The sequence below is a fragment of the Oncorhynchus keta genome, chromosome 1, assembly GCF_023373465.1.
Source record: "Oncorhynchus keta strain PuntledgeMale-10-30-2019 chromosome 1, Oket_V2, whole genome shotgun sequence".
Classification (NCBI taxonomy): Eukaryota; Metazoa; Chordata; class Actinopteri; order Salmoniformes; family Salmonidae; genus Oncorhynchus; species Oncorhynchus keta.
In genome coordinates this window covers 82,525,773-82,538,781 of record NC_068421.1, presented here as the reverse complement: position 1 = coordinate 82,538,781, position 13,009 = coordinate 82,525,773, and the positions used below count along the sequence as shown (strand labels likewise).

The following is a 13,009-nucleotide window of genomic DNA, read 5'->3' as shown; positions in this document are numbered from 1 at the left end:
GTAACACACTACGCCGCCAGGGACTCAAATCCTGCAGTGCCAGACGTGTCCATGTCCAGGCCCGTTTGAAGTTTGCTAGAGAGCATTTGGATGATCCAGAAGAAGATTGGGAGAATGTCATATGGTCAGATCAAACCAAAATATAACTTTTTGGTAAAAACTCAACTCGTCGTGTTTGGAGGACAAAGAATGCTGAGTTGCATCCAAAGAACACCATACCTACTGTGAAGCATGGGGGTGGATATCAGTGTGTGGAAACCTTGTGAAGACTTACAGAAAACGTTTGACCTCTGTCATTGCCAACAAAGGGTATATAACAAAGTATTGAGATAAACTTTTGTTATTGACCAAATACTTATTTTCCACCATAATTTGCAAATAAATTCATAAAAAAATCCTACAATGTGATTTTCTGGATTTTTTTCCCCCCTCATTTTGTCTGTCATAGTTGAAGTGTACCTATGATGAAAATTACAGGCCTCTCTCATCTTTTTAAGTGGGAGAACTTGCACAGTTGGTGGCTGACTAAATACTTTTTTGCCCCACTGTACATCAGATGTATATTCAGGCTAATCTACATTTGAAAAAGCGGAGCCACAACCTAGTTGTGAACATACTACAGCTGCTTCCTTCATGGATAACCAAATGTCTCACATTTTTCCACTCTCCTATCTTGTACTCTCCCAGTCTACCTGCACAGCCTCCTCCCACCAGCCTCGGATCATCAGGCTCTGAGCAGTTCAGCCCAACAGCGTTTCCAGGGAGGAAGGTCTGCTGTTCTCTGTCTGAGGTGTCACAGTTCAGGAGAATGGACTCATTGCCTATACATTGGAAGTCTTTAGCCCAGGTTGGAACCTAACCTTCTCCATAGAGTCCCCGCTGTAGCGCTGCAGGAGCCCCACAGCCAAGATCCCGACAGACTACCTCTGCATCCTGCCAGTCAAAGTCGACTTTACACACTGAGGCCCAGGACTGATTGGATTTCATCCAGTCTCCCAGAGCAGAGACCAGCTCCATCCACGAGCCTCACGGAATCTGACCAGACCACAATGTCAATGGTATTGTAACCAAAAGAACCAAACTCGGCAGAGCTGACTCGACACTCCTTGAGAGTAGATTCAATGTCTGAACAACTAAACTGCTTAATGTTACAAAATAAAACCCTTTTCCTTGCATCTCTCTCCAAATGGAGAATTGTCATGTGTATCTACAGCATTCCCACAGCCCAGCTCTCTACACAACATCTTTGCATCTTTCATGCCCCAGCATTGACTACATACTGCCGCTCATTCTCCTCCACTAACCCAGAGCAGGAGCTGGTCCCGTTCACAAGTCTGACTGAGCTGGCTGGTGTATCTGAGGAGAAACAAACACCCAGGTCTCAATCCCTAATTACAGAGGAACAGAAGAATACAAACAGTATGCCTCACTATACAGTATACATATTTCACATTTCTTGGGCGTGATTGCTTATGTGTATAACACAGCACACATGCATTAACTATCACGTATACTAACCTCTCCAGCCTCTAGGTCATCAGGCTGCTGAATATCCCACACAACTGTCACCATCGTCTCGCGAACCTGCGCCTCATGACACTCACCTGGACTCCATCACCTCCTTGATGATCTTCCCTGTATCTGTCACTCCTCTTGGTTCTTTCCTCAGGTGTTATGGACTCTGTTTTCATGACACTCACCTGGACTCCATCATCTCCTTGATTATCTTCCCTGTATCTGTCACTCCTCTTGGTTCTTTCCTCAGGTGTTATGGACTCTGTTTTCATGACACTCACCTGGACTCCATCATCTCCTTGATTATCTTCCCTGTATCTGTCACTCCTCTTGGTTCTTTCCTCAGGTGTTATGGACTCTGTTTTCATGACACTCACCTGGACTCCATCATCTCCTTGATTATCTTCCCTGTATCTGTCACTCCTCTTGGTTCTTTCCTCAGGTGTTATGGACTCTGTTTTCATGACACTCACCTGGACTCCATCATCTCCTTGATTATCTTCCCTGTATCTGTCACTCCTCTTGGTTCTTTCCTCAGGTGTTATGGACTCTGTTTTCATGACACTCACCTGGACTCCATCATCTCCTTGATTATCTTCCCTGTATCTGTCACTCCTCTTGGTTCTTTCCTCAGGTGTTATTGACTCTGTTTTCATGTCGGTGCGTTGTTTGTGTTACTTGTTCATTGTTTCTTTTATTTATTAAGACAGTCACTCCCTGAACTTGCTTCCCGACACTCAGCACACTTTTTACATTGACACTGGTATATATGATTGTAAGCCGGCTAGTTTGGATCCTGGATGCTGATTGGCTGAAACAGCATTCCAGCTGTCTATATACAGTATATCAGAATTTCTATTCCAAGTATCACTACGCCGTTCTTGATATACCACAGCAAATGACAAGAGAAAGACTATAAGTATCTTATTAACACATCATTTCCCCTTGTTTCTAGCATAACATTTTGGTTTGCAACAGCAACATACTTTATATACCCCCTCAGGGCCTTATTGCTTAAAGATAGTGATTTTACATCAAATAAATTGCCCCCAAACACAAGACACGACATAAAAGCCTCCTTTCCATATGGTAGTAGGTGACGTAACCCCAGAAAGGTAACTAATCACAGTTGGCCTCATTAGACCTGTCCTCACAGTCAGCGTCTCCATCACATTTCCAGGTGTTGGCCTCATCAGACCTGTCCTCACAGTCAGCGTCTCCATCACACTTCGAGGTGTTGGCCTCATTAGACCTGTCCTCACAGTCAGCGTCTCCATCACACTTCCAGGTGTTGGCCTCATCAGACTTGTCCTCACAGTCAGCGTCTCCATCACACTTCCAGGTGTTGGCCTCATCAGACCTGTCCTCACAGTCAGCGTCTCCATCACACTTCCAGGTGTTGGCCTCATCAGACCTGTCCTCACAGTCAGCGTCTCCATCACACTTCCAGGTGTTGGCCTCATCAGACCTGTCCTCACAGTCAGCGTCTCCATCACACTTCCAGGTGTTGGCCTCATCAGACCTGTCCTCACAGTCAGCATCTCCATCACACTTCCACGTGTTGGCATCAGACCTGTCCTCACAGTCAGCGTCTCCGTCACACTTCGAGGTGAGGGGGATGCATCTTCCTCCGCCACACGGGGGAAACTTCCAGGGGCACTGGGGCTTCATGCAGCTGGATTTGTCCCAATTGTCTTTTTCTTCTCTTGACTTTACATTGCAATTGGCAACATTCATAAATTAGGTGCATTACTGCCACCGACCTCATTCGTCTTTCAGTTACCCACGTGGGTATAACCAATGAGGAGCTGGCATGTGGGTACCTTCTTCTATAAACTAATGAGGAGATGGGAGAGGCAGGACTTGCAGCGCGATCTGCGTCACAAATAGAACTGACTTCTATTTTAGTCCTTGGCAATGCAGCTGCTCGTTGGCGCGCGCGAGCAGTGTGGGCGCAATAATTGAATAATATAGATTTCTAAATTTACTTTGCAACGCTCGCATTGCAGTCAGCCTGTAAGTGTGCCTTGAATTCAATTGAAATCACTGACAGTGTCACCAGCAAAGCACCCCCACACCATCACACCTCCTCTTTGCTTCACAGTGGGAACCACACATGCAGAGATCATCCGTTCTCCTATTCTACATCTCACAAAGACACGGCGGTTGGAACCAATCTCAAATTTGGACTCATCAGACCAAAGGACAGATTTCCACCTATCTAATGTCCATTGCTCGTGTTTCTTGGCCCAAGCAAGTCTCTTATTCTTGTTTGTGTTCTTTAGTAGTGGTTTCTTTGCAGCAATTCGACCATGAAGACCTGATTCACACAGTCTCCTCTGAACAGTTGATGTTGAGATGTGTCTGTTACTTGAATTCTGTGAAGCATTTATTTGGGCTGCAATTTCTGAGGCTGGTAACTCTAATGAACTTATCCTCTGCAACAGAGGTAACTCTGTGTCTTCCTTTCCTGTGACGGGCCTCATGAGAGCCAGTTTCATCATTGTGCGTGATGTTTTTTGCGACTGCACTTGAAGAAACTTTAAGTTCTTGAAATGTTCCGGATTGACTGACCTTCATGTCTTAAAGTAATGATGGACTGTCGTTTCTCTTTGCTTATTTGAGTTGTTCTTGCCATAATATGGACTTTGTCTTTTACCAAATAGAGCTATCTTCACTATACCACCTCTACCATGTCACAACACAACTGATTGTCTCAAATGAAATTCCACAAATTAACTTTAAACAAGACACACATGTTAATTGAAATGCATTCCAGGTGACTAACTCATGGAGCTGGTTGAGAGAATGCCAAGAGTTTGCAAAGCTGTCATCAAATTGTGGCTACTTTGAAAAATCTCAAGTATAAAATATATTTGGATTTGTTTAACACTTTTTTCGTTACAACATGATTCTATATGTGATATTTCATAGTTTTGATGTCTTCACTATCATTCTACAATGTAGAAAATAGTAAAAATAAAGAAAACCTTGAATGAGTAGGTGTGTCCACACTTTTGACTGGTACTGTATGTCAGCGAAGAAGACCTAGTAAAACCAATGCCTAACAAACTTTTAGTGACCAGTGACATTGTCATTGATCCTTTCATTTCTATAATGCCAATGTATTCGATCTATTCAAATGACTGATGTCTTGATCTATACATCTTCGCAGTTTTTAGTGAACTTGATGTTTGTATGTGACCTACAGGATTACTCACCTAAGGGTTGAACTTTTCTGAAGGTTTTCGGGTATTTTTTATAAACATGTGTTTTGTTTTGTTTGTTTGCGACAATCTGAATATTCTAATAGTCTTGCAAAATAAAAGTATTGACAGTTGTGTTAATTCTATTGAGACCATGTTACCTTGTACTAAACCAATTGAGAAAAACTGCAAGGCCATTCATTTGGGAGGACCAAGAGGGACTCAGGGGAAACCCCCTCTTAGACATGCCCAGTGGTACATGCCAGTTGGAGAACATCTTGTTTTGAAGCAAGTCAAGTGAGGAAAAGGGGGGTGCTTGCTTCTGTGTTTGGATCTCAACTCAAAAACAAGAGAGTGACATTCTTCAACACCAGGCTGCTTCTCTCTGTTCTATCTTCTGAAATCAGCTGCCGTTGAAAACAAGGCCTTTGGTTCCCCTTAGTGGCCAAAGTAGTCAATCTGAAAGATGTGGCCAAAGTAGTCAATCTGAAAGATGTGGTCAAAGTAGTCAATCTGAAAGATGTGGCCAAAGTAGTCAATCTGAAAGATGTGGCCAAAGTAGTCAATCTGTAAGATGTGGCCAAAATAGTCAATCTGAAAGATGTGGCCAAAGTAGTCAATCTGAAAGATGTGGCCAAAGTAGTCAATCTGTAAGATGTGGCCAAAGTAGTCAATCTGAAAGATGTGGCCAAAGTAGTCAATCTGAAAGATGTGGCCAAAGTAGTCAATCTGTAAGATGTGGCCAAAGTAGTCAATCTGTAAGATGTGGCCAAAGTAGTCAATCTGAAAGATGTGGCCAAAGTAGTCAATCTGAAAGATGTGGCCAAAGTAGTCAATCTGTAAGATGTGGCCAAAGTAGTCAATCTGAAAGATGTGGCCAAAGTAGTCAATCTGTAAGATGTGGCCAAAGTAGTCAATCTGAAAGATGTGGCCAAAGTAGTCAATCTGAAAGATGTGGCCAAAATAGTCAATCTGAAAGATGTGGCCAAAGTAGTCAATCTGAAAGATGTGGCCAAAGTAGTCAATCTGAAAGATGTGGCCAAAGTAGTCAATCTGAAAGATGTGGCCAAAGTAGTCAATCTGAAAGATGTGGCCAAAGTAGTCAATCTGAAAGATGTGGCCAAAGTAGTCAATCTGAAAGATGTGGCCAAAGTAGTCAAGTAGTCAATCTGAAAGATGTGGCCAAAGTAGTCAATCTAGAAAGATGTGGCCAAAGTAGTCAATCTGAAAGATGTGGCCAAAGTAGTCAATCTGAAAGATGTGGCCAAAGTAGTCAATCTGAAAGATGTGGCCAAAGTAGTCAATCTGAAAGATGTGGCCAAAGTAGTCAATCTGAAAGATGTGGCCAAAGTAGTCAATCTGAAAGATGTGGCCAAAGTAGTCAATCTGTCAATCTGAAAGATGTGGCCAAAGTAGTCAATCTGAAAGATGTGGCCAAAGTAGTCAATCTGAAAGATGTGGCCAAAGTAGTCAATCTGAAAGATGTGGCCAAAGTAGTCAATCTGAAAGATGTGGCCAAAGTAGTCAATCTGAAAGATGTGGCCAAAGTAGTCAATCTGAAAGATGTGGCCAAAGTAGTCAATCTGCCAAAGATGATGTGGCCAAAGTAGTCAATCTGAAAGATGTGGCCAAAGTAGTCAATCTGAAAGATGTGGCCAAAGTAGTCAATCTGAAAGATGTGGCCAAAGTAGTCAATCTGAAAGATGTGGCCAAAGTAGTCAATCTGAAAGATGTGGCCAAAGTAGTCAATCTGAAAGATGTGGCCAAAGTAGTCAATCTGAAAGATGTGGCCAAAGTAGTCAATCTGAAAGATGTGGCCAAAGTAGTCAATCTGAAAGATGTGGCCAAAGTAGTCAATCTGAAAGATGTGGCCAAAGTAGTCAATCTGAAAGATGTGGCCAAAGTAGTCAATCTGTAAGATGTGGCCAAAGTAGTCAATCTGAAAGATGTGGCCAAAGTAGTCAATCAGATGTGGCCAAAGTAGTCAAAAGATGTGGCCAAAGTAGTCAATCTGAAAGATGTGGCCAAAGTAGTCAATCTGAAAGATGTGGCCAAAGTAGTCAATCTGAAAGATGTGGCCAAAGTAGTCAATCTGAAAGATGTGGCCAAAGTAGTCAATCTGTAAGATGTGGCCAAAGTAGTCAATCTGAAAGATGTGGCCAAAGTAGTCAATCTGAAAGATGTGGCCAAAGTAGTCAATCTGAAAGATGTGAGTGTGCAGGACATATCAATCAACATATAATCTCATATTCATCTTGTATTCATCAAACGTATTTTTTTCTCTCTCTAGGACAGTAAAGGGCCTTCAGACTGTGGTCTTAGTGAGTACTCCTGTACGCTTGGTGTCGACCTACGGAGGGGACGCAGGCGTTTCTCTGGCAACCTGCAGCTGCCCCCATTGTCGTGGAGACAGGCAGAGAGGTCGCGGACCCCTGACAATGACTGGGTCGTCCGACCCACCTTCCTCCCCTTCTGCGCCCCGCCCCGCATCGACATCACACCTGTCGACCCCGAGTGGTGAGTGCACACACACACTCCACTTTCCTCCATTATATTCCTAACTGAACTCCTATGGTGATAATGTAGATCCATTCAAAACCCAGAGAGACCCATGTAGAAAAGGTTCTACCTGGAACAAAAAAAGGTTCTTCAAAGGGTTCTCGTATGGGAACAGCTCTTTTAGGTTCTAGATAGAACCTTTTTTTCTCAGCGTGTAGAGGAGGCTGGTCTATTCTTTATTGGATCCTGCTGAGATGACTTCAGATTGTAGTCTCTAGGAGAGACTCTTTGGAAGTCAAATAGCTGCGTAACCTGTGCTAATGCAATATGGTGTGTGTATGTGTGTGTGTCTGCGGGTGTGCGTGCAAAAAAGGGCGAGGCTCAATAGTCTACTTGTTCAATGAATGTGTTTTATTGTGTGGAGTTCCTCTGCATTGCGTCTGTATAGGCAGTGTGTTTGACTGGTGAGTAGACTGAAGGCGGTGTTAAATAATAATAATAATACATGGGATTTAAAGCAACTTTCTTACCAAACCAAGGACACTGACCTAACAGGCACTTTCTGTAGAGAGTCATCATGGTCACAGAGTTATTACTGCGTAGGAGGGCAGTCAGCACCATCTCTTCACTATAACTGCCTGGCTGGGAATGCTGTGTGTGTGTGTGTGTGTGTGTGTGTGTGTGTGTGTGTGTGTGTGTGTGTGTGTGTGTGTGTGTGTGTGTGTGTGTGTGTGTGTGTGTGTGTGTGTGTGTGTGTGTGTGTGTGTGTGTGTGTGTGTGTGTGTGTGTGTGTGTGTGTGTGTGTGTCAAAAATTAACACAGGCCCACCAGTGAGCGAGATACTGGATTGAAGCAGGAACTGTTTGCATCAGAGACTGTATCTGTGTACGCAGATTCAGAGTTACGCCTCAGCAGAGAGAGAGAAAGAGAGAGGCTGGGAGAGAGAGAGAGAATGAGAGAGAAAGAGAGAGAGGACAGCAACACAATCAAATCATAAGAAAACAAAAAGATAATTACTTGACACATTGGACATTTTTTTTTTTAAACAGAGCAAACTAGAATGCTATTTGGCCCTGAACAGAGAGTACACTTTGGCAGAATAACTGACCACTGTGACTGACCCAAAATTAAGGACATCTTTGACTATGTACAGACTCAGTGAGCGTAGCCTTGCTATTGAGAAAGGCCGCCGTAGGCAGACATGGCTCTCAAGAGAAGACAGGCTATGTGCACAATGCCCTCAAAATGATGTTTAAACTGAGCTGCACTTCCTAACCTCCTGCCCAATGTATGACCATATTAGAGAGACATATTTCCCTCAGATTACACAGACCCACAAAGAATTTGAAAACAAACCCGATTTTGATAAACTCCCATATGTATTGGGTGAAATCCCACAGTGTGCATCACAGCAGCAAGATTTGTGACCTGTTGCCACAAGAAAAGAGCAACCAGTGAAGAACAAACACCAGAGAGAGAGAGACCTCAATGATCACCCTTACAAAGGGTTAGAGAAGGGTTAGTGAAAGTGCTTGGCAGTTGAGAGTGATACACATACATGCACACACACGCGTACATGCACAAGCACAATCACAGGGACACATGTACACACACACACAGCTGACTTAATTAGCTTTGATTAGCTCGTTAACTGAATTCTTATCTGGATTTGACACTCCTGGACAGCAGGCTCTGGTTCATTGTGTGTGTGCGTGGATGTGTGGTCTGTGTCATGTGTGTGTGTGTGTCTGTGCACGTGCACGTGCACCCCTGCAAGCATGCATGGCTTGCAGGCAAGCAGGGTGTGTGTGGATACGCACTCTGCTTGAGTCTTTCCCTGGAGCGGGTGTGGGGTCTACTGTTGTCTAGATCTAACAATGAACTCAGAGTTAGACTGAACTTCCTCTACATCAGTTTGCCCAGTGTTATTTGGTAAGTTTCCATGGTACAGCGGTTACTGCTGGAACACTGAGACAGGAGTTTCCTAAAGAGCACACTAAATTTCAGGAACAGTTTAGTACCCAGTCTACCCAGAGAGTAGTTTAGTACCCAGTCTATCATGAGAGTAGTTTAGTACCCAGTCTATCATGAGAGTAGTTTAGTACCCAGTCTACCCAGAGAGTAGTTTAGTACCCAGTCTACCCAGAGAATAGTTTAGTACCCAGTCTACCCAGAGAGTAATTTAGTACCCAGTCTATCATGAGAGTAGTTTAGTACCCAGTCTATCATGAGAGTAGTTTAGTACCCAGTCTACCCAGAGAGTAGTTTAGTACCCAGTCTATCATGAGAGTAGTTTAGTACCCAGTCTACCCAAAGAGTAGTTTAGTACCCAGTCTACCCAGAGAATAGTTTAGTACCCAGTCTACCCAGAGAGTAGTTTAGTACCCAGTCTACCCAGAGAGTAGTTTAGTACCCAGTCTACCATGAGAGTAGTTTAGTATCCGGTCTATCATGAGAGTAGTTTAGTACCCAGTCTACCATGAGATATGTTTAGTACCCAGTCTACCATGAGAGATGTTTAGTACCCAGTCTATCATGAGAGTAGTTTAGTACCCAGTCTACCCAGAGAGTAGTTTAGTACCCAGTCTACCCAGAGAATAGTTTAGTACCCAGTCTACCCAGAGAGTAGTTTAGTACCCAGTCTACCCAGAGAGTAGTTTAGTACCCAGTCTACCATGAGAGTAGTTTAGTACCCAGTCTACCATGAGAGTAGTTTAGTACCCAGTCTATCATGAGAGTAGTTTAGTACCCAGTCTACCATGAGAGTAGTTTAGTACCCAGTCTATCATGAGAGTAGTTTAGTACCCAGTCTATCATGAGAGTAGTTTAGTACCCAGTCTATCATGAGAGTAGTTTAGTACCCAGTCTACCATGAGATATGTTTAGTACCCAGTCTACCATGAGAGTAGTTTAGTACCCAGTCTACCATGAGAGTAGTTTACTACCCAGTCTATCATGAGAGTAGTTTAGTACCCAGTCTACCATGAGAGTAGTTTAGTACCCAGTCTACCATGAGAGTAGTTTAGTACCCAGTCTACCATGAGAGTAGTTTAGTACCCAGTCTACCCAGAGAGTAGTTTAGTACCCAGTCTACCCAGAGAGTAGTTTAGTACCCAGTCTACCCAGAGAGTAGTTTAGTACCCAGTCTACCCAGAGAGTAGTTTAGTACCCAGTCTACCCAGAGAGTAGTTTAGTACCCAGTCTACCATGAGAGTAGTTTAGTACCCAGTCTATCATGAGAGTAGTTTAGTACCCAGTCTATCATGAGAGTAGTTTAGTACCCAGTCTCCCATGAGAGTAGTTTAGTACCCAGTCTATCATGAGAGTAGTTTAGTACCCAGTCTATCATGAGAGTAGTTTCGTACCCAGTCTATCATGAGAGTAGTTTAGTACCCAGTATATCATGAGAGTAGTTTAGTACCCAGTCTATCATGAGAGTAGTTTAGTACCCAGTCTACCATGAGAGTTGTTTAGTACCCAGTCTACCCAGAGAGTAGTTTAGTACCCAGTCTACCCAGAGAGTAGTTTAGTACCCAGTCTACCCAGAGAGTAGTTTAGTACCCAGTCTACCCAGAGAGTAGTTTAGTACCCAGTCTACCATGAGAGTAGTTTAGTACCCAGTCTATCATGAGAGTAGTTTAGTACCCAGTCTTCCCAGAGAGTAGTTTTAGTACCCAGTCTACCATGAGAGTAGTTTAGTATCCAGTCTACCCAGAGAGTAGTTTAGTACCCAGTCTACCATGAGAGTAGTTTAGTACCCAGTCTACCATGAGAGTTGTTTAGTACCCAGTCAATCATGAGATTAGCTTAGTACCCAGTCTACTCAGAGAGTAGTTTAGTACCCAGTCTACCCAGAGAGTAGTTTAGTACCCAGTCTACCATGAGAGTAGTTTAGTACCCAGTCTATCATGAGAGTAGTTTAGTACCCAGTCTACTCAGAGAGTAGTTTAGTACCCAGTCTACCCAGAGAGTAGTTTAGTACCCAGTCTACCATAAGAGTAGTTTAGTACCCAGTCTATCATGAGAGTAGTTTAGTACCCAGTCTACCATGAGAGTAGTTTAGTACCCAGTCTATCATGAGAGTAGTTTAGTACCCAGTCTATCATGAGAGTAGTTTAGTACCCAGTCTACCATAAGAGTAGTTTAGTACCCAGTCTACCATGAGAGTAGTTTAGTACCCAGTCTATCATGAGAGTAGTTTAGTACCCAGTCTACCATGAGAGTAGTTTAGTACCCAGTCTATCATGAGAGTAGTTTAGTACCCAGTCTACCATGAGATATGTTTAGTACCCAGTCTACCATGAGATATGTTTAGTACCCAGTCTATCATGAGAGTAGTTTAGTACCCAGTCTACCCAGAGAGTAGTTTAGTACCCAGTCTACCCAGAGAATAGTTTAGTACCCAGTCTACCCAGAGAGTAGTTTAGTACCCAGTCTACCCAGAGAGTAGTTTAGTACCCAGTCTACCATGAGAGTAGTTTAGTACCCAGTCTACCATGAGAGTAGTTTAGTACCCAGTCTATCATGAGAGTAGTTTAGTACCCAGTCTACCATGAGAGTAGTTTAGTACCCAGTCTATCATGAGAGTAGTTTAGTACCCAGTCTATCATGAGAGTAGTTTAGTACCCAGTCTACCATAAGAGTAGTTTAGTACCCAGTCTACCATGAGATATGTTTAGTACCCAGTCTATCATGAGAGTAGTTTAGTACCCAGTCTATCATGAGAGTAGTTTAGTACCCAGTCTACCATGAGATAAGTTTAGTACCCAGTCTACCATGAGAGTAGTTTACTACCCAGTCTATCATGAGAGTAGTTTAGTACCCAGTCTACCATGAGAGTAGTTTAGTACCCAGTCTACCATGAGACTAGTTTAGTGCCCAGTATATCATGAGAGTAGTTTAGTACCCAGTCTACCCAGAGAGTAGTTTAGTACCCAGTCTACCCAGAGAGTAGTTTAGTACCCAGTCTACCCAGAGAGTAGTTTAGTACCCAGTCTACCCAGAGAGTAGTTTAGTACCCAGTCTACCCAGAGAGTAGTTTAGTACCCAGTCTACCATGAGAGTAGTTTAGTACCCAGTCTATCATGAGAGTAGTTTAGTACCCAGTCTATCATGAGAGTAGTTTAGTACCCAGTCTACCCAGAGAGTAGTTTAGTACCCAGTCTACCATAAGAGTAGTTTAGTACCCAGTCTATCATGAGAGTAGTTTAGTACCCAGTCTATCATGAGAGTAGTTTAGTACCCAGTCTACCATGAGAGTAGTTTAGTACCCAGTCTACCATGAGACTAGTTTAGTGCCCAGTCTATCATGAGAGTAGTTTAGTACCCAGTCTATCATGAGAGTAGTTTAGTACCCAGTCTACCATGAGAGTTGTTTAGTACCCAGTCTACCCAGAGAGTAGTTTAGTACCCAGTCTACCCAGAGAGTAGTTTAGTACCCAGTCTACCCAGAGAGTAGTTTAGTACCCAGTCTACCCAGAGAGTAGTTTAGTACCCAGTCTACCATGAGAGTAGTTTAGTACCCAGTCTATCATGAGAGTAGTTTAGTACCCAGTCTACCCAGAGAGTAGTTTTAGTACCCAGTCTACCATGAGAGTAGTTTAGTATCCAGTCTACCCAGAGAGTAGTTTAGTACCCAGTCTACCTTGAGAGTAGTTTAGTACCCAGTCTACCATGAGAGTTGTTTAGTACCCAGTCTATCATGAGATTAGCTTAGTACCCAGTCTACTCAGAGAGTAGTTTAGTACCCAGTCTACCCAGAGAGTAGTTTAGTACCCAGTCTACCATGA

The 13,009-nt window shown here is 43.3% G+C and overlaps 1 protein-coding gene across 2 annotated transcripts in view; it reads left to right on the top strand.

Annotated features, from left to right (window-relative positions):
* The window catches only part of LOC118378517 (cAMP-specific 3',5'-cyclic phosphodiesterase 4B-like), a 374,366-nt gene that overhangs the window by 103,851 nt on the left and 257,506 nt on the right, over positions 1-13,009 (top strand). For both annotated transcript variants that reach the window (XM_052462236.1, XM_052462240.1), the window contains exon 3: positions 7,012-7,238. In XM_052462236.1, the coding sequence (XP_052318196.1) occupies positions 7,012-7,238 (227 nt within the window). The remainder of the gene's footprint in view (positions 1-7,011; positions 7,239-13,009) is intronic.